General features: G+C 39.9%; 3 protein-coding genes across 5 annotated transcripts; all 3 read right to left on the minus strand.

Moving 5' to 3' along the window:
- Window positions 1-5,211: 5,211 nt before the first annotated feature.
- On the minus strand, window positions 5,212-10,753 carry dcakd (dephospho-CoA kinase domain containing). Of its 2 annotated transcripts, XM_039788996.1 has the most exons (6): window positions 10,423-10,753; window positions 9,697-9,808; window positions 8,878-9,081; window positions 8,310-8,397; window positions 7,853-8,060; window positions 5,212-5,656 (listed from the first exon to the last, which is right to left on the minus strand). In XM_039788996.1, exons 2-6 carry the CDS (start codon window positions 9,806-9,808, stop codon window positions 5,543-5,545), a joined length of 726 nt encoding a protein of 241 aa, XP_039644930.1. In that variant the 5' UTR covers window positions 10,423-10,753; the 3' UTR covers window positions 5,212-5,542. The 2 variants fall into 2 exon arrangements, with proteins under 2 accessions (XP_039644930.1, XP_039644931.1); XM_039788997.1 differs by lacking the exon at window positions 5,212-5,656 and having other exon boundaries at window positions 6,633-8,060.
- Window positions 10,754-10,861: 108 nt separating this feature from the next.
- pus3 (pseudouridylate synthase 3) lies at window positions 10,862-15,768 on the minus strand. 2 transcript variants are annotated; one of them, XM_039788994.1, is made up of 7 exons: window positions 15,639-15,768; window positions 14,884-15,283; window positions 14,462-14,739; window positions 14,194-14,377; window positions 13,831-13,940; window positions 12,112-12,284; window positions 11,025-11,296 (listed from the first exon to the last, which is right to left on the minus strand). In XM_039788994.1, the coding sequence occupies exons 2-7, from the start codon at window positions 15,280-15,282 to the stop codon at window positions 11,025-11,027; spliced, it is 1,416 nt and encodes a 471-aa protein (XP_039644928.1). In that variant the 5' UTR covers window position 15,283; window positions 15,639-15,768. The 2 variants fall into 2 exon arrangements, with proteins under 2 accessions (XP_039644929.1, XP_039644928.1); XM_039788995.1 differs by lacking the exon at window positions 15,639-15,768 and having other exon boundaries at window positions 10,862-11,296; window positions 14,884-15,282.
- Window positions 15,769-16,911: 1,143 nt separating this feature from the next.
- Window positions 16,912-20,029, minus strand: LOC120551514 (CD63 antigen-like). The gene is made up of 7 exons (XM_039788998.1): window positions 19,905-20,029; window positions 19,283-19,471; window positions 18,995-19,069; window positions 18,738-18,851; window positions 18,386-18,523; window positions 18,180-18,263; window positions 16,912-17,399 (listed from the first exon to the last, which is right to left on the minus strand). Exons 1-7 carry the CDS (start codon window positions 19,959-19,961, stop codon window positions 17,328-17,330), a joined length of 729 nt encoding a protein of 242 aa, XP_039644932.1. The 5' UTR covers window positions 19,962-20,029; the 3' UTR covers window positions 16,912-17,327.
- Between the last annotated feature and the right edge of the window lie 216 nt (window positions 20,030-20,245).

Genomic DNA, 20,245 nt, shown 5'->3' on the forward strand with positions numbered 1-20,245 from the left:
TCTCCTGCCTGCCTGCCTCTACTTGCGTTTGGGTCCTCTACCTTCCACTCACCACAACACTCACAATGATAATGTTGACATTATTATGTTGTAATGTTTAGCATGTTCACCATCTTAGTTTAGTACATAGTTGTAATCAGCACTAAACACATAGTACAGATGGGGCTGATAGGAATGTCATTTATTTTGCTGTAAGAAAGCAAAGAATTGGAGAAAGTGAAGTTTTGATCTGATGATGGCGCTAGATGAAAAGTTATCAGATCACCAAAGTTATTACAATTAAACCTCATGAGGACATGAGTGTATATAATTCTATGGCAATCCATCCAATAGTTGACATTTCACTCAAAACCACAAATGTGAACCTCATGGTGGTGCTAGAGGAAAAGTCAGGGGATCACATTCATGATAGTCTGGATCAACGGAAGTACATTTCCTGGATAATTGCCTGGCAATACGGAAGCGGAAGGTGGGGGACATATCCCCACTGCATTATTATGGATCCCACTTAACTTCTAAGCAAGTCCCGCCCTACGAAGCAGCCCAATTGCTTGGGGTTAGGCATATACCTTGAGTGGTTAAGGTTAGGATAGCCGATTGGTCAGGGGATAGGACCTGAACAAATCGGGTTCCGTTACCTTGTGTAAGCATAGATGCCCGGGCAATAGTAGTGTGTGAATGCTATTGAATGGCGGGTCCCTCCTAGAAGTTGCGTGGGTTCCATAATAATGAATGCAATTTCCAAAAAAAAAAAAAACCGATCCGATAACGGCAAGTAAGAAAAAAAAAAAAAAAAATTTTGATCGTGCAACAAGGCAGGCATGCTTGGTTCTTTCTGTGAATGATTGTAAAGATTTACATTTACTATCTAACTGTGATGTTTTGGGACCGATTAGTGGGGATTGCTATGGACAAAGGACACACGGCGATACACTGGTAAGCAGTGTTGTGCCTGAACGCGTTCATTGACATATCAACGATAGTTTATGAACTCGAACGTGAACTGAAAATACTGTATTACTTCCTGATGAACGTTACTATGAACTCCTTCATTCTGGTGTCTGTGAATGGCACGCTCTCTGTTTAACTTTGTTCACTAGGGTGCCAGATTTCTATAAAGTCTTCCAGGAGAAAACCCGGCTAAAACACACCGTAAACAGGTCTTAATATGTAGCGGAAAAAAACACCCAATCTGGCAACACCAGCCACCAGTGTCGCACCGCCGCATGCATCATCAAAACAAAAAGCAGCGTAGAGGCGACGAAGCAGCAAGGAGGTGTCGTATGATCATTTAAACGAGTTTTATGACAAGGTTGGTGAGGATGGGAAAAATCTTACGTTTCTGTGCAAACTTTGCCCGCCGGCTTTCAAAAAGAAAATCCACACTTAAGTCACATCCACAGCAAACCTGAAACAACACATTGAACTGAAGCAACATATGGAAAAAAAGAACTATGAACTAGTTCATTTTTGGAACTGCGAACTTTGAAGTATGAACTAGTTCAGTCATTTTAAAATTGACTGAACTGAACTTTGAACTAGTTCATGTGGAAAGTGAACTTTCCCAACACAGCAAATTACTCAAGCTAATTTAAATAGCTCATGTTACTGTATTGTGTGAACAGTTAACTTCATTTAATTTTTTATGTGGCATTTTATTTTACGGTGGTGCACCAAAAGTTCATCCCGAGACCATTTAACAGAGCCACCACTGGCGCGTCCGGAATTTAGCGCCGCCCAAGACGATTGTGATTGGTTTAAAGAAATGCACACAACCCAGAGAGTTTTTTTTCCCAGAATTGATGTGTGGTGTAGCTAGACCTTACTCCCCAGCATTGTGGAGATAGATCTGGCAATACAAGACTATATTCATGAGGATTAATCCGCTTGGGATTATGAATGTCTGGACAAACATTTTTGTAAATCCATCTGGTAGATATTAAGATATTTTATTAGATAAGTGAAAAGTTTGATCAGCTGGTGAAAAGTTGATCATAAAAGGAATATATCATCTGGGAACAATGAATGTATGTACAAAACACCGTGGCAAATCATCCAATAGTTGTCTAGAGATTTCACTAGAAGAAAAACCTGCAGGTGGCACTAGAGGAAAAGTCATGGGATCACCAAAGTTACTAGGCTTCATTCTGAGGGGACAATGACTGCCTGTACTAAATGTCATGGCAATCCATCGAGTAGTTGTTGAGATATTTCAATCTGGACCAGGACGATTGGTAGACTGACATTGCCATCCCTAGAGCCATGCTGCTAGCAGGGTCTTCTCAACACTGTTGCTGTCAATAATTACTGACATTGAACAGAACCTTTCCAGCTGCACTGCCATCCTCTTCAGACCTGTTATCTCACCACAAGCCTGCATATATCATGTCGATTACTAAAAATAACAGTGTTATGTGTAGAAGCTGAACTCATCCTTCAGGCTACAATCTGAAATACAGCCTACTTCTAGCACCTCTCTGAAATTTCTACTGACTGTAATAAACAAAGATGTCAGAATTGTCATTTCATATGTGGACTTGCATGGTAGACAGTGGCATGTTTGTGCATCACTAAATAAGGTAGTTGTAAAAGAAATATACAATCACGTCAACAATCCCGTCATGCCTGCGTAGGGAGGGCTCTGTTAACACGGACACCTGGTATATCATGCCTTCAAAATCTCAATGAATACAGTAAACGGCATGATTACAAGGAGGTTGCAGGTAGTAATTGATCTTTGTGAGACCTTAAATCTTGCTTGTATTGTGAAAAGGACAATGCTCTCATCAGTTGCTGCTGCTCTCTGATCAGTTGTCTCAGCTTTATGGCAGAGTGGTCAGCAAAGCCAGAGGGAAGATATGCATTTGTGATAAGCTCTCTTGGTGCAGCTGCCATTAAGTCATACTGCTAAATGCTCAAGAGCTGATTTATCCTAGCCTCCAGGCCAGCTATATTCTTTTGGCCACATACGTTATTTAAGTAACAAACTTATTTCAACCCAAACCATGTTTTTCTAAACCTAACCAAGAAGTTTTGTTGCTTAAACAGGTTCTGGACTACAGGGGCTTGGGCAGGCGCACTGATCGTCCGTGTTGCTGGACAGTCGTAGGATAAGGCACAACAATTTTTGCATTACTTTAAGTAAGATATCATACCAACCGTTTTGTGAGGATACTTTGAGAGGGTTCCTGTTTTGTTTGTCCCATGCACGTGCACGAGGACTCACGTGGATGACAGGGTACACACTTCTGCCAATTGTTTCACTCTATTCCACTGATCTAATGGTTGCAATGTGCCAACAACGGCAGGGGAAAAGGAAGACTGCTAGCTAGTAAAGATGGATGTAGACAATGCTTAAATACTTAAAAAATCTGCATTGCAAATGTTTTATAAGGAAGGAAATGCGTTCATCACATTTGTTAGAGCTCAAGGAGACACACAATGCGTTTGGGTAAGTAACACTGAATTTAAAAGACCTTTTGTTTGTTACAAGGTAATTCCACGGGGTACCTTTAATTAGTATTCAACATCTAAGATTGTGAACTGATGTGAACTTGTGTGGCATGTGAGATGAATGGAGATAATGGACGATGGAGGTCAGACATAGCTACATGCACAAAATCCTCACCTTTTATTATAGCAAATCTGCATGTATGGACCCATGAACATTCCCCCTTGTCCTAGCACTCCTTGGGAGAACATGACATGCTTCCTCCACTTTCTTCCCCATCATCATGCTTGATCTGGGGACTGTCCACTATGTCAGTGACTCAATACAAACGGCCTTGTTCCCTCATGGCCCTGACTGAGCCGGGGCTAACACGTAGGGACAGGCTGAGTCATGTGGCTGGGGACGCTCCGCTGGCGTGTTGCCTGTCTCTTCACCTCACCGCAGTCTCATGGATGCAGTCTGACAAAGGGCTACGGAGGCGCTGCGAGTGCCTCTTCCTGAGCATGACACAAGACGCCATGTTCAAGAACACTAAAGTCGTTACAGTTGCTCAGGCCAGTTTATTCTACCCGTTGGTGTCGAGCTGCATTTGTGACCTGTTGTGCCGAGGGGGAGTGGGCACACCAGCGGCTTTGTGGGTTTTTCATCATTGCACTTTTTGTCCATTTGTGCTTTAACAAAATGACAAAAACCTAAATCAAAACATAAGTACAAGACTCAATTCTAGACAGAAATGTTTTTCTAAGATTGATCTTTTTGAAGATTATACATTCCAACAAAGAACAAAAATGTTGCTCATGCATTATTGCATTGGCGATAATTATATTATATAAATAGATACCTGCTAATACTTTACTGCTGATAGTACTTTTACTTGTATTACTATTTTTACTTAAAGCTTTAATGCGTGACTTTTTTATATTAATGAATGTTCGTTACATTCAAGCCATTGCCAAATTAGTTGATACAAAGCTAAATAAGACTATCAGGTCCATACAACTCTCTCTGTATTTCTCAGTATGGCTATGTTCAGAAACTGGTGTCTTCCAGTGAAGATAATTACCTCTTCTAAAGAGTCCATCATGTTTTTTTAATCCTCCGTGTCCTCCCCGGCTACTAGCAACTACGTCATTACTTAGAATTCCTCATGGGGGACACAGAAAGTATGCATTATAGCTTCAAGTAAAGATCTGAGAAGTTGCTCCACCCCTGATCGGGGCACTGAAATGAAGCAGCTAAATGGAATTCAGCCATCATTAATTTTATTATTTACATGTGTACTTTTCCATCTGTGACATGTCAAGATGTCTTCTGTGAAAAGGGCCCACAGGAAAATGTAAATGTACTGGGGGATGTAGACTGTATGAGGTTAAGAAATCATTTGGTATATTTTTGGTTTAAACAATTCCACTAAAGGCCATTCACTCCTACTCCTGGGGCAAGGTTAATGTCCCAATAAGTATCCTAAAGTGGTAAGTTGTCCCAGCCTAACAGCTGCAACAAAACAGTCCTGATAGAAGGTCTAATTTGTCAAAAAAGTGAGAAGGGATGTGTAGGGGATTTAACATTTAAATACAAATATTAATTCACTAAAACTGAATTGCTTTTAACAACCCCTGATGAATACTGAAAGCCTTTTACCCTCAAGGACAGCATGTCCTTTCGTTGTGCTGGAAAAAAATGACCCCTGGAGTAAACAATTAAGACTTAAAACAAAACTAATGCAATAGTTATAATTAAAAAATGTAAATTATCCAGAGTTGAGTTTGGTGCAAAGCTATTTATTTTGTCTGCCTTTGCCCAAGCGGTTTTACCTTCCGTGACGGTAGTAAGCGGGGGGAATGATGAAAAACCACTCAGATAGGAGATTTCAAAATGTGGACACACTGTGGTGCCGTAGGCCAACTCTCTGAACATGATGGTGAGATTATAGAAGTCTTTACCCCCTGCCATTAGGAAATCATTTGCTCTGCTCCCGGAGAGGACCCACCACACACAATAAAGCGGCAGGTTGTGCTTGTATCCATGCACTTCTACAAAGTCTAACAAGGCAACTTTAGACTTCCACCTTTTAGCTCGACACCTTCAGAATTAAACCCCATTTATATTCAGACTGAGATTTCGCCACCCTTCTCTGCCTGGAGCATTCACACTTGCTGGTACAGATATAGTCTTCCTTCCACGCTCTGCATCTGGCCTGTGTGTCTGAGAAAGAAAAGGAGAAAAGGCAAACTTGGAAATCTCTGCCGAACAGCTGGCTGCCCAGGAAAGCATGTTAACCTTTGGATCACGACAGAGACAGTTTTTTTTTTAAAGAAAGCAACCACTAAGAATAAAGAATAAACCATGTTCTTCATTATGACTGAAAGACGGACAACCCTGGATTGATTATGTTACAGTGTGATTGTGTGTATTACGTTGACACCTGTATGTACTGTTTGCATGTTTTGCAAAAGATCATTGTGGATGGGATTTTGTGTTGTAAATATATGTGTAGCTATGCAGTCTTTCACTGCAGGTTCACTGCCTGCCACCCACCACAGCCCGAGTCACTTTGCATTAATTCTGCTGTGCCTTGATAAAAACAAATAGCAGACCAGTAGGGGCTTTAGACAGAGCCAAGTGAGCCAGGCAGGCTCGTGAGACCTTAGTGCCAGGATGATGTCACCACGCCTGCCTCTGGGCCTGAATTTTCATGCCTTAGCTCTAATATGGACGGGAGCAAGGACATCACAACTGACCGTTAACTTCATTTTTTTTTCTACTCCTGAAGAACACATTATCCTGTAGGATCTAATTAAATCAATGTCTTTCGCAAAGAATATTTAATTGATGCATCACATTTCATTTTTTTTGTCTATTAATCAATTACACCTAGTTGATCAACTGCAAAAAAAAAAAAAATCTTTTCAAATAATTTTTTGTTGTTGCAAAAATGCCAACTTCTCAAAGGTGATGATTTGCTCCTTTTCAGTAATACACGATTGCTCGTGTTTTTGCAGTTTGACCCATAATAGTGGCAAAATGTCATTCTATCTCAATTTTGACCATGTCCCTCAACTCCAATGCTAAATCGCTGGAGTACCCCTCTAACCCCTTTAATTTCTTCATTAACTAATCTAAACTACAAAAATGTATTAAACTTTAAAAGCGACCACAGAAATACGTTTTCGTAATTAGATGAATTTAAAAACAGCCTTTTACTGCCAAACTGCAGAATCATCATTCTGCACAGTGAATATTGTATAATAATTTATGTTCAGGATGAAGGGCATCAAACACTAAATCTAAAATTTTAAAATAGACAACATGTGACAGTTTACTTTAAAACAGTCGTTCTGGATAATTTATATTTCAGTTAAGCCGCAAATGTTAGAAATTTGTTTTAGTTACATGTGAGCATGCACAGAAAAACAAAGTCAGACTTACAGTAGTATTTACAGAGGGCAGCTTCAAGTGTAAGAAAATACAGTGATATATATATTAAGTCTGTTACTTCATTTAAATTCACTCAGTTCCCATTAAAAATGGATTGTCAAATACATTCTGTCATATATCTTCATTATACAGGTCAATGACATATAACCATAACATATTTTGTAAGCATCCAATCATTCATATTGGGCATTTTACTATTTTTTATATGATTTTCCATTGAAAAATATCTTTTAAAATGTAGTCATCACTGGGGATAGCACTGGCATTTTGCACTAAAAATGTATGCAATATATTATATGCAAATATGAAAATTGCAAATAAATTAAAGGAACAAAAAACAGTGACATCTGCACATCAATAGTTTATAAGAATGTACAGCCGTTTACTCCTTCTTTTGTACGCTATCACCAAAAATGTCTAATTTGGATATCTTCGTGGGGTACAAAAAGGTATAACAAAATAAAATCTTTTAGATTCTGCAATGAGTTTTAACTTTTTTACTGATGTTAGTTATGTGTTAACTGCTGCAACAAAATAAAAAGTTTAGCCAGTTTTTAGGCACCAAACTGTAATCGCTGAGAGCATCGGGAAGCTTGTACGGCCTAAGGTATCACCTTCTTGTTTTTAATGTCTCCGAGTAAAACCAACTGAAATTGCACATTCAAACCCTTCACACTAAACCGCATTTGTCAGTGCTTGTTGTGTCAATAATGTAAGTCAGTGTTAATTGCAAACAGAGCACATCCCACTGAACTGTAGTGGTGGGTGCTGTGAAACTAATCTCACAGTAAATTGCATCAGGCCCTCCCCACGTGCCTTCGCCTGCTTCTATTCATCTTTGACCGCATCCTGGACCAAACTCTTTCTTCCCCTCACTGTCCTCTGTTAGGACAAAAGTAACTTGGCTGCATACAGCAGTATCCCACCCAGACCAGTAGTGGCAACAATAGCAATGACCCTTACTAAAAGGAAGTCCATGGAGTCCTCCAGCTTTGTGTGCAATCTCAGGACCTGTCGGTGGGTGTCCTCTCGGCTGCCAGAGTTCTCAATAACGTGATTGGCCAGGCCGCGCTTTTCATTGAGCGGCATCTGTGCCGCCACGCGCTGCTCGGCCTGCTCCTGGGTCAGGCCGTCCCTCTGCATCAGACGCAAAAGCTGAGTGGCAGGGTCACTGGAAGGTAACCGACAATGGAAGTTATTTATGGAGCAGCCAGGGTGCCTTGTTAAAAACTCCAGAAGCAGTGAATCATGCTAATAAGACACACAGAGGGTTGGAGAGAGGTAACCAATAACTCACAAAACTGGGCCTAATTACCAGATTGTGTCAAAAACAAACAAAAAGAAAATATGTAACCTGTAAACAAACATCACATTAAAAATGTGATGTGGGAAGGTGGGGAAAAGTGAGCAGCGGTCTTACCAGTAAACTACTACAGTGTGGTTTAGAAACCGAGTCAGGCGTCTGGTTTCAAAAAGAAGGGGCACATCCAGCACCACATAGCGGTATCCTAGGGCGACAAAAAGAGGATTGTGAAACAGAATAAATAAGTGTAAACACATTTTACACGCTAACATTGTGAAAACACCGGTTACCCAATTAAGTTTTTTTAACAACATACAAGTGCTCCGTGAGAAGTTTATTTTAAGGCACTTGAGATATCTTGAGTTGCTAAAGAATTAATGTAGCAAGTAGGAGTCACGGCTGGTGATGTATTTTTTGAAAGTTATGGTTTAAGATGTTTACAGCAAAAGTCTCGTATGCAGCAACTTTTTTTTTTACTACTTTTATCTCAGTGACCTTCACCTTCTATTTCGTAAAATATTGGGAATATTCTAAAATATCTTGCTATTTGGCTCACGAAAAGCAATTTATACAGCTTTGTGAGAAACCGCCTAAAACCCTAATGCCCAGCGCTGCACTAAAAAACAGCCTTGGCTGACTTCACTTTTCCCTGGTAACCGATAACTGAGCCTAACTCCTCCCTCACCTCTGAGAAAGTAGAACAGGATCTCTTTGAGCATTGCTTTATGGATCTCTGGGTGAGTGATGGAGTTCAGCAGCTTCCTCTTTTCCTCGTTGGCGAAAATGAGCTGACCCAGCTTCTGCCTGTCGATCTCCCCGTTCTCGAGTAGGATCTCTGGCCCAAAGTGGTAGACGATGCGAGAATAGGCAGGAGTGTGCGGCTCCACAACTGTTTATCAAGAAAAGGCAGTAACATTTGGTATAATTTTTTTTTTAATTAACAAAACAATGTATCAAATAACATAAATTTAAATTATTCTTTTGTGGTCAATAATGCAATACTGTAGCACATAGAATGATTGACAAAACCAGTAAGTATAAGACGTTTAAAAATGGCACACAAGCAAAAGATACATAGGAGGGAAAGGGAGAAAACATTTAAATTTGTAACAGACTCAATAACCAGTTTAATTCAATATTTAGCCTAATGACTTATATTTTCTCCTACATGCCTCTGTGCACTTTTCACCCAGTTCTGTGACCTTTTTATCTCCACCACATAACTACATCATCATCCCTGCCGTCAGCAGAGAAAGCCGTCATGATTGATCCCTACAAGCGTTTGTCTTTATTAACCTCCTACAGGCCCACCTCCTTTATGTCCATTTCAAAATATTAATAAACATTATTCGTCAGTGATGTGGGACATGATGTGGCTGATCCCAATTCCCACATCTGATTTTATTTGAGGGTTCGGCTGGATGACTGTTTGGTCTGGTATTCCAACTGAATTTGTATTCACTTTGCAATTCTAAATAGTTTGCAGGGAGAGACATTCACCTACCTTTCCTGGCCACAACATCAGCATCAATAATGGGGCACCCAAGCTCCCGCAGCATCGACGACACTGCGCTTTTCCCTGAGGCGATACCTCCTGTCAGCCCCACCAGGAACATCTTGAAGCAAAGACACTAAATTATGTATTCAAGCAGTAAAGTAACAATACTGTTACTGCAACTGTTTATGGCGACTCCTAGAAACTGAATAAAAAAAATTATGGCATAAAAAAGCAACTTGTAGATTGGCTTAAGCTGGATTTGTTTGTAAATAAGAGCAATACAAATGTTAGAACTTCTCACTACAAGTACAAAATACTTAAAAGGAACTGACAAACAAACAGGCTATACATAAATTATATACACTCTCACTCACTCACTCACTCACTCACTCACTCACACACACACACACACACACACACACACACACACACACACACACACACACACACACACACACACACACACACACACACACACACACACACACACACACACACACACACACACACACACACACACACACACACACACCTAGATATTTCCAGATACAATGTCTAGAACAGTACGCCCCCTGCTGTGGAGGTGCTAAGCTACATTCAGTTAATGTACCACAAGCAAACTTGAGTTGCTTTGACAGCTTTAAAGTTATTCTTGATTAAACATCAAAATAAACCCTGACAGCTCGGTTGTTTTGATACCGTTATCCACAAAGACTCCTATTATGCATTTACCTCGTAAACGTGTGATACTCCTTAAATCAACTGAATGTACAGTGGGAACCCGTGCAGAGCCACAGTGGTTGGGCTAGTGCAGTAAACAACCAGGATTGCTAAAAAGCTAACGTTAGCACAAGTATTGATCAGGTCAAAACGACCACAAATATGCAATAAAACGAAGCCGCGGCCATTTCTACTCCGTCCTATCAAACATGCAGTCAGATGAAAATGTTAGAGACAGTCCTGTCGCTGGATATTGCTGTCTGTAACTCTGACTTTAACTGTAACTCAACTGATTGCTACGACCTAGCTAGCTTCTTAGCTGGACAAGCGCCACCTCAAAAATCTTCCGACATCTCTTACGTCAGTTCCGCCTAGCTAATTTCGAGTTCCCCCATTCACAACTTGAGGTGCTAACGTTACTACTGTGTTGAAAACCAAACTCGACGACAGCTACTTTCTCCAAAAACGTGTTTATTTCAAAGCGAAACAAAGATTTGCATGAATGAACATGTGAATACGTTTCCTAAAACAAAATGTAAATACAATGTTTTTGCATCAACAAAAATGACTACAAAATATATTTTGCCAAGTCCATTCTCCTGGAGAAAAAAATATTAATCTCCTGCTTTTTGATCCGTACTTTGTGTTGACAATGTCATCTCTGAAGAAACAGGCAGACTAGGGGATTTGTGAGAATGTTTGGACCTTTTCCCTCTGTGGACCATTTCACCTCCATTCTCCCCTTCCTCCCGCTCAAGCCTGCCTCTTTTGACAAAATGGTTTATTCTGGACTCCAGGCTCTCGCAGCATGGACGCTCCAGCAGGGGCCTGTAGTTTCTCTGCTTGCTGCCTTCTACTAGCCAGCAATGATTAGAGGACACACCACCTGTAGATGGAGAGAAGTGAAACAATTTATACCCGTCCAACATTTTGATGTGTATTATTGACTGGGTCTAAGCAAAGTATTGAAAGGATACATAAGGGTGTAGGCAAGGGTGTAACTTTGGTTTGAGAAATGGGTGGGACACAAAACAGGGGGTTTGGGGGTTCTCCGCCAGAATTTTTTTTTACCGATTTGAATCCCATTTCCTGCATTTCTAGATACATTTATAGGGACTATGGTGATACAAAATCCAGGAAATAATTCAGTTGATCATAGTGATAAATTCTGCCAGAAAGAATAGTACTAAACTGTGTATAAGAAGAAAATGTCTTACTTTCTTTATTGCTTAAAATAGGGCCCAATCACTGAGACTTAAAAATAACAAAAATAATTTGAAAGTGGAAATTACACCCTAGGATGTAGGTACCTTTAAATAATGTATGCAGTATATGTTAAAAATGCATATAAAATATAAATATAATACTGTGGAGGCAGTAATAATGGTGCTACATGAGAACACAATAGTGCAGCAGTACTACACACTCGGCATGCAAGTCTACAACTATTCCTCATTGTATTGAGACCATCCATATTATTCTCACCAAATACGACATAGAGTCAAGTCAGTTTAGTCTGTATAAAGCAGCTTTTGTGTGTAGTAATGAAACAAAAATATGGTATTAGCAAAAACAGAAAAACAGTCTGGGCGGATATTAGATTATTATCCAAGTCCGGCCCTGTGGGGGTCTATTTCAAAATCCCAAATTTAACAGGCTAAAATTGAAAATGTTGAGGTTGTCAGGGTCTGTTCATCTCACCTATGGCCTCCAAACCCTGGATCATCCCATGGAGGACGTGGGTCTTGACTGCACTCTGGGTCCAGTGTTGTTGCAGTGCCGACAGGACGTGGCTCACCTCTTCATTCTCCTGTTTCCAGCTCAAACCTTCAAAGTGGCAGTCGTACAGCACCAGCGGGTAGTCTACTGCCATGCTAGAGACAAGAAGGGAGATCTTTAAGAAAGATTCATATAGATGCAACTGTAATATTTTTACTATTCTGGATTTTGTTTGCACAGGAGATTTATTATTTATACTACACACTGGTCCAACAGCGGAGCACCTTCTCTATAAGGCTCTGACCGCTTCGATGACGCACGGACCGCTGCAGGAAATCATTCCTGCCACATACCATAAAACTGTACAATAATTCCCAGCTGTGTGTGAGATAATGGTGCGTTCTTTTTGTCCACCGAAGTCGATTTACGAGTCGTCAAGTTACGAACCGGAAGTTGCAAAAAGAACGCCACCGAGGTCGTATATACGTGCATCACACATAGTAAACATTGTGGTTTTCTACAATTTTAAGCACTTTTGTCGTTGTTGTAACCAAATGAAGAAGTCGTACACATAGCACTGTATACTGCTACCTATAGGCATGTCGCTAGTCTTAAATACCGCCTAATTAGTTATTTTGTAGCTTGTGCAGCTGAAATTGGCTAGAGACGCTCGGTTGCTATATGACAACAATGCTTTAAGCCGAGTCTTGAGCAGAAAGCAGAGCAGTAGCCTAACGTTAACGTTAAACAAAATTTAATTTTCATGTATCAAACTGTGAAATATATGTGTGTAATATGTCAATAACTGGGTGAATAGAATCCTAAATGTTACTAAAAATGTTACAAAAATCCATCTTTTCTCCGACTCGTAGTATTGTGTGACAAAAAGAACGCAACAACCCGCGGTTATTCGTTTTTCGACATGGATGTGATATCACACTCGAGCTCACACATTACAATACTGCACTATCATGCTACTTGCACACTGGTTACTTCATATTTTTTCATATTTTATTTTATTATAGATTTGTATTCTACACATGTATATATATGTACCTTCTTTTCATTCCTCTAAGTATATTTTTGAGTAGGTGTTCTGGTATTTTATCTTTTGTTATCTTATTTATTATTTTTAGTATATTCCTTGTATTTTCTGTATGTGTGCTAGAGATGGCCCAATACCATTTTTTGCTTCCAGATACAGATTCCGATACCTGAACTTGCGTATCGCCCGATACCGAGTACCGATCCAATACCAGTGTGTCATATATTTTATTATGTTTTAACAACTGTACACTACTATCCCTGTATGGATGTGATATTATTTCTATCTTTGTGAAACAATGAACGCCACAGAACTTTCTTTTATTGTCCAGTTTGACAGTCAGTTATAACGGAAAAAGAACATAAATAATCTACTTTAACGTAGATTTTCTTTAGGGCTTTATTACCTGGTATCGGATCGGTGCATTAACTCCAGTACTTCTCGATACCAATACCAGCGTTTTAGGCAGTATCGGAGCCGATACCGATACTGGTATTGGTATCGGAACATCTCCAATGTGTGCATGTTCTTGTATCTTGCTGCTGTTACACAGTTCTTTCCCAGTTTGGGAATAATAAAGTCAGTCGATTTTGACGACTTCTCGTAGAACCAAATAAAGACACAATGCACAACCTGTAAAACAGCAGTCCATTCACCTGTACTGGGGCTTCCTGGGGTTACTCTGAACATCCAGAAGCTGATTAATTATCTCCGGTGCTTCCAGTTTCTGGCCAATCAGGAGAAGCAATGCCATCATGCATCGTACCTGCAGCATAACACAACAGGAATTTCACCCCAGTATTGACTGCAAATGTCATTAATCAAAGTATTCAAATTAGCTCCACAAGAGATTGCATCTAAATTAGTCTTACTGTTACTGATTCAAAATATTGTGTTATTACTCTATAAAGGCCTAATTTACAAGGGATACAATGGCTTGAAATTAACATATTGTTTCGCTAAGCAGAGATGTAAAAAATAGAGGGGGGGAAAAACACTAAGTGAATGTCTCTTGATACCTGGTGGTAAAGGAAGGCCAGTCCTTTGATCTCAAATATAAAGAGGTCATATTGGTCTGTGCAGTTGATGTGCTGAGGCTGCACAGGCTTGACTGATGCTGACAAGATGGTCCTCTCAAACTGCAGGACTCCGTTGCCCACATCCATTTTGCACAGGTTGCGAAAGTCATGAGTGCCCTCGTATCTGTTGGGTGTTAAGAGGCCCTAAAATCAGAACTGTGACTTTTAGCGGTGACATCAGTGTTCATCACTTTTTCGCTTCACCCACCTTTTTGCAGCATCTGCCATCAACGTCACATCCAAGGATCCGCGAGGGAAGTAGTACCGGTACGTGCGGGACTGACAGTCAAAGCGTGCACTAAAGCCCTCTGCTACTGGCGCCCAGTCCAAGATCCTAATGTCCTGGGGCAGGACTCTGTTCAGCATCTTCACATATGGAAGCTCAGAGCCAGTAGCTTTATTCTTGGCACTAACATCAACATGTTCAGGGACTGTGACGCCAGGTCCTCCACAAAACTGCGTGGAGCGCAAATCAATAGTTATGACCTGTGGAGAAGAAACAGTGTTAATGTATGCAGGCCATTCAATTGTTTTTGTTTGATTTTGGAGCAACAAACTGGAGCACCATTCATATAGTTATAATCTCCCTATGTAGTCCATAAATTATAATTTGAGTCTCAGTGAACTCACTTGGGAAAAAGCACTGACTCCTTTATCAGTGCGTCCACACCGATGGTAGTTGGAGCTCTGTCTGTCCTGTATCAGCCGCGTCTTCAGCAAAGCCTCAAAGACTCTGGCCTCCACGGTGTTGTCTGTGTTCTCCTGAACTGCAAACCCCTGGTAGGACCATCCCAGGTAAGCCAGCCGCAGGGCCACATGGCGCCAAGGGTGGGCGGAAAAGTCAAAGGGACGCTCTTTGCCTGCTTTCTTACCCTTTTTACTGCTGCTGGTGTTAGGATCAGGTCTGCAGTCTGTGTGTTCATTAGGAGATGGATCATCTCCAGCTTCACTCCTCTCCTTCAGCTGGGACTTGAGCTTCTTCAGGTCTGCCTCCAGCTCCTGTATTCGCCTGATTAAAGCCTCTGACATGCTGCTCATTAAGTAAGACAGAAAAAATCCATTTAGAAAGGATATCTTTAATATTTAAATAATATAAACCTCTGTCACTTACTTGTTACTTGTGTGAATGCAAGTTAAGCAGTATAGTTTGTACTTTTGCTTAATTCACAGTAATACAGTTTCCACAATATTCAGCCAGACAGCTAGCTGGAGTCGAGTAAACGTATGCTGACTGGCTAGCTAAATCATAGACTTTTATAACGTTACAGTATATGGGCTAAATGCTACACACACAGTCTGTTAGCTTAGCTTGTGTGTTTTGATACAGAGCAGATATTAAGACTGGTGGTGGTCGTAAATAATAAAGCAATAAAACGGTCCTTTACCTTTGATTTTAGTGTAAATGTTGCTGATAAACTCGTGTTTTTCAGTCAGTTTTCTGGGTGTCTGGCGCACACGTTACTTTTCGTGCTGATACGGGATTTGCTAGAGTCGGACCGATTTTGAGAGCGGACGTATTTCCCGTAGGGGGATTCTGGGAAACGTAGTTTATTACTTAAATCGCCTAGTGGCACACCCATTAAATAATTAAATAGCATAGTAACTCGTGTGTTTTTTTCATCTGGTAGCCCAGAAACATGCTGGTTTTACTTAAGAAAAATCTCCCACTTTTGCTTCATTTCTAATCCCATTTTAGCTGATGCAGTCAGGTAAAATGGGGCAGTCACTCAAAACCCTTTCCCATAAAACGTTAAGTGAAAATATTTTGATTATTAGTCAAACAGTTAGTAACATTCAACACCATACAACAATTGTTGGCATTATGCCCTTATTGTTTTAGCCACTGTTTTGGCTGAGTTTGCCACTCTGACAGATTTAAAGATGGCAATAATCTGATGACCTGTGGCTCTCATCCTCATCCTCGACTGCAGACTAGAGACTAGATGCACAGTCTGAACCAGTTTAGTTCAAAGGTCCACAGGGCTGAAAAATGTCATTTTTTAGGTTTTATAAATGACATCTCAGAAATTATTTTGTGCTCAGAAGAGCAATCATCTACATGAAGTGACAGAATTTTATCAGGTGCACGTTGCCAGATCTTCTCCACAGCGCTGGGGAGGTCCACACAGTATTCTGGGATGCGAGAAAAACATGCTCTGGTTTATTGGCATTTCTTTAAACCAACCACAATCGTCTTGGGGGGTGCAAAGCACCAGACTGGAGAAACAATGCCTCTGCAAAATAGCCTCGGGAAGGAACTTGTTTTGGTGGAACATGTACGTTCAACAGGTTGTTTTAGCCGTACCACAGAAAACTCAGATTGGACAGATAGTTTAGCTAGCTGTCTGGATTTACCCTGCAGAGATCTGAGGAGCAGTTAACCATAGTCCTCATAAGGAGCAGTTAACCATAGTCCTCATAAATCAACCAAAGTCTAGAATGCCAACACAAAGAAAGCGGAAGGTGACGGACAACCGGCAGAAATGAGGGACATTCGGTGGAATATCCGGCGGCACCTGAGCAATCCCGAAAGTGAAACTTCGTCACTATAGATTACTGTCCACGCTGAACTGTTCATCTGTAATTTACATTCAAAATTAGCTCAAATGATCAAAAGGTAATATGCCAAAATGAAACATGCAAATTGAACCACTCAGCCAGAATGTATCATACATTTATTGAAAATATTCAGCATGAAATGTAAACATGAGACTATTATAACAGTTGTTTCAATGACATAGACCATAATAGACTAAAAGATTTCCATTTGTCAGATAACTTGTTGAAATAGTCACAGTTGGCAAGCATGAAAGTAGCAATAAGGTACCTTTTAGTTGTTTTTAAACATATCAATGACATGTTCATGTAAACTACATGTTTAATCTTTATGTCACTTTATATTCTTTCTTTTTTTTTTACAATTTCTTTATTGATTTTTTGCACTCACAGGTAGTACATTACAACTTTTGTTTAACAATTGAATACACTTGAAAAGCAAATAAAATAGATCAAATATGTCAGTGATGTAGGAAGTCGGCTGTGCTTGGCCGTGACGAGGGAGCGCATGAGATGCATCATCTTATGTTTTCATAGTTTTTTTGTTTTAAGATTATACACAAGCACACCCCGACAACTACTCCGAAAACCTGTAATAGGTAAAAAGGTTTTAAGTTACTGGCAGCAAATGAACTCAAAGACAGGTCAAAAAGGTTCTTTTCTCTCTCTGTAAATTCAATTAATTCTGGATTTCTCCACCTGGGGCAAACAGGATGAGATAGGCTTTATTATCATTCATGCCATCCTCGACTTACTTTTCAAATGTCTTCAATACCATTGCCTACATTAATATTTTCACATGCAAATTGGTGAAATTGCATATACACTACCGGTCAAAAGTTTGGGATCACTTAGAAATTTCCATTCCACTCCATTACAGACAGAATACCAGCTGAGATCAGTTGCATTGTTTTTTTTTAACCAGGTCAGCAGTTTTCAGATTACATTATGTGTTTACATAATTGCAAAAGGGTTCTCCAATGTTTTCTCAGTTAGCCTTTTAAAATGATATAAGTTTAGTAAACAGAATGTGCCTTTGGAACATTGGATGAATGGTTGCTGATAATGGACAATGTAGATATAGCATTAAAGATCTGCCACTTCTTTCTACAACAGTCGAGAACCCTTTTGCAATTATGTAAGCACATAATGTAATCTGAAAACTGCTGCCCTGATTAAAAAAACAATGCAACTGCTCTCAGCCGGCATTCTGTCTGGAATGGAAATTTCCAAGTGACCCCAAACGTTTGACCGGTATGTAGATAATTTAATAAATCACTAAATCATTCAGGGAAATACATGTGTTTTTTTTGTTTTTCTTTAGATACATTTATGGCACTTTTGACTTATCAGGTATTTAAAGTATTTACCTCTCCGACACCAAGAGCAATGCAGACAGCACCGACCCACACCAGGTTTTTCAACAGGAAGATCCTGATGGCCGCGATACAACCCTGAGGAGGAGCACAATCTTAAAGTAAGTCATAAAATACGCTTCATCTCATACTCTACAATCATTTGTTCACAGAAATGCCATGAAATGGCTGTAAACTTGAAATGAGATTTCCCAGCTGACCTTTGTGTGTACTTTATCCTTGTTCTGTCCACAACCCTGACTCTTCTCCACGCAGCAGGAATCTGGCACGGCATCATGGTTCTCCCAGCCCACACTGCTGGACCAGTCAGTGGGGCCGTCTGCGCCACAGCATCTGAACTGCAACATAGTTTATAATACATCAAGAGAAGAGTGCACTAGTGTTTGTGGATCTGTCTATTCATGGTGCACTGTAAAAAAACAATTCAGTGTACATATGGGCATGTGCATATTGTTTTAGGAAAAAAAAATCTTTTAAAGTTTCCTGTGTGGGAATTTGAGAAAAGTCCACTTTTGAAATGATGTGTCAAATACATAAATCTCTACGTGTCACCTTTTCCTGGATTCGGTCTATGGTGTGTCTCTTCTCCGGGCTGTATTCATGGATCACCTTTCGTGCTTTGCTGTGGTAGTCGATAGCATTTTTGGCACTCTTTAGGAGGACAGTCTACAGAGATAATTAAGAAGATTAAAATGTCTTTATGATCGGCACCAGAGCTTTACTTATTGTAATGATAAACAACGTTTTAGATGCCCTGAGAAACATTGTTAATGTTTTGACCTTGACCTCTCAGGATTTGAGTGTCTCACCCTGCTGCGAAATACGTAAAAGATAGCCCCTGAGAGTATCTCCAAAATGATAATGATGATCAGGATGCAGATGAACTAGTTCATAAAGAAACACAGTGAGCATTGTTAGAGGTCAGTCATGTCCCATATGGCTTAAAAAAAACATAAAAACAACGAAACTGTAAGTGGCACATTTTAATCTAGAAAATATCGACATCCAACATCCTCCCAAAATTGTTCCACAGGTTCTTATTCAAATGTATGAAAAGACATTTAACTCATTATGGAGCATTACTGTATGTTACTTACACAAGCCACCATAGAATAGTTATCAAAGAATGCCCCCAAATGGCCCAAGAGGGAGATGAGGACTATGGTGACACCCACTGCAATGAGGACTATAGCGATTTTAGACAGGCCGCTCCCTGCAAAAGATCCCATCTGTGAGTAAGTCAAGTGTTGCTGTACTCCGATAATGATGAGAGTAACTCCAGATGCCTGAAAAACAAATTGAACAGCTGAAAATCAGTGCAGTGTGCTTTGAATAGTAACATTATAAACCCAGTTCTGCTGCTGAGTTCATGCCAGTCAGCAGTGTGGAACTACATCATTGAAAGGAGGAAGATATAGATTTTGTCTAATAATTTGCTGAAAGATATAGGTGGGACATTTTTGCCATGTGCGATTAATTCAATGTACTACTCATATCAATCCAAAATAAATACTATATAACAGTTTAGGATAAAATCTGAAAATCATGAACATGAAGTAGTTTGTTTCTTTTTTATCTACTAACACTACTACTAATACTCATGACCATTTTTGAATCCCACTTAATTTAGCCCATTTATTATTTGAATCATCAATGTTATCAATTATTGCTGTCCCCAACACTTACTCATTAATTTACAGAAATACCCACATTACTTACCAAAAAGAGCAAATTGAAGAAAATGAAGCAACATTTTACACTGCAAAATGAGCACATTTTCAGGACTTGTTGTAGGCAAATCCAAGTTTTTTACTGTATAAAAAAAAATGAGCAAGAGAGTGAGCAGCAGACGGTCCTCAGTCTAGGTGTGAAGAGATACAGGCTGAGCATATAGATGTAATTCCAACTGTAACTCAGTAGTGAGTGTGTCCTAGCATATGACCATATGCAAATAAACAGGTAACCTGATAACATTTAAATTGATATATCACATGGAAACATAAAGTCCCTGTTTGACTATTTGAATAGTAGCATCGATGAAGTGTGAATAGTAGCCTACC

This window comes from Perca fluviatilis, chromosome 21 (assembly GCF_010015445.1).
Source record: "Perca fluviatilis chromosome 21, GENO_Pfluv_1.0, whole genome shotgun sequence".
NCBI classification, from domain to species: Eukaryota; Metazoa; Chordata; class Actinopteri; order Perciformes; family Percidae; genus Perca; species Perca fluviatilis.

Coding starts and splice junctions, on each gene's coding strand:
- dcakd (XM_039788996.1), bottom strand. CDS start 9,808: ATGTTCCTGGTGGGGCTGACAGGAGGTATCGCCTCAGGGAAAAGCGCA. Junction 9,082..9,696: donor TGATGTTGTGGCCAGGAAAG/GTAGGTGAATGT, acceptor CTTGATAAACAG/TTGTGGAGCCGCACACTCCT. Junction 8,398..8,877: donor CCTGTTCTACTTTCTCAGAG/GTGAGGGAGGAG, acceptor TTGTCGCCCTAG/GATACCGCTATGTGGTGCTG.
- pus3 (XM_039788995.1), bottom strand. CDS start 15,282: ATGTCAGAGGCTTTAATCAGGCGAATACAGGAGCTGGAGGCAGACCTG. Junction 14,740..14,883: donor GAGTCAGTGCTTTTTCCCAA/GTGAGTTCACTG, acceptor TCTTCTCCACAG/GTCATAACTATTGATTTGCG. Junction 12,285..13,830: donor CCCAGGAAGCCCCAGTACAG/GTGAATGGACTG, acceptor TCTTGTCTCTAG/CATGGCAGTAGACTACCCGC.
- LOC120551514 (XM_039788998.1), bottom strand. CDS start 19,961: ATGTGCTCATTTTGCAGTGTAAAATGTTGCTTCATTTTCTTCAATTTG. Junction 19,070..19,282: donor ACTATTCTATGGTGGCTTGT/GTAAGTAACATA, acceptor TTTATGAACTAG/TTCATCTGCATCCTGATCAT. Junction 18,524..18,737: donor TAGACCGAATCCAGGAAAAG/GTGACACGTAGA, acceptor ACTATGTTGCAG/TTCAGATGCTGTGGCGCAGA.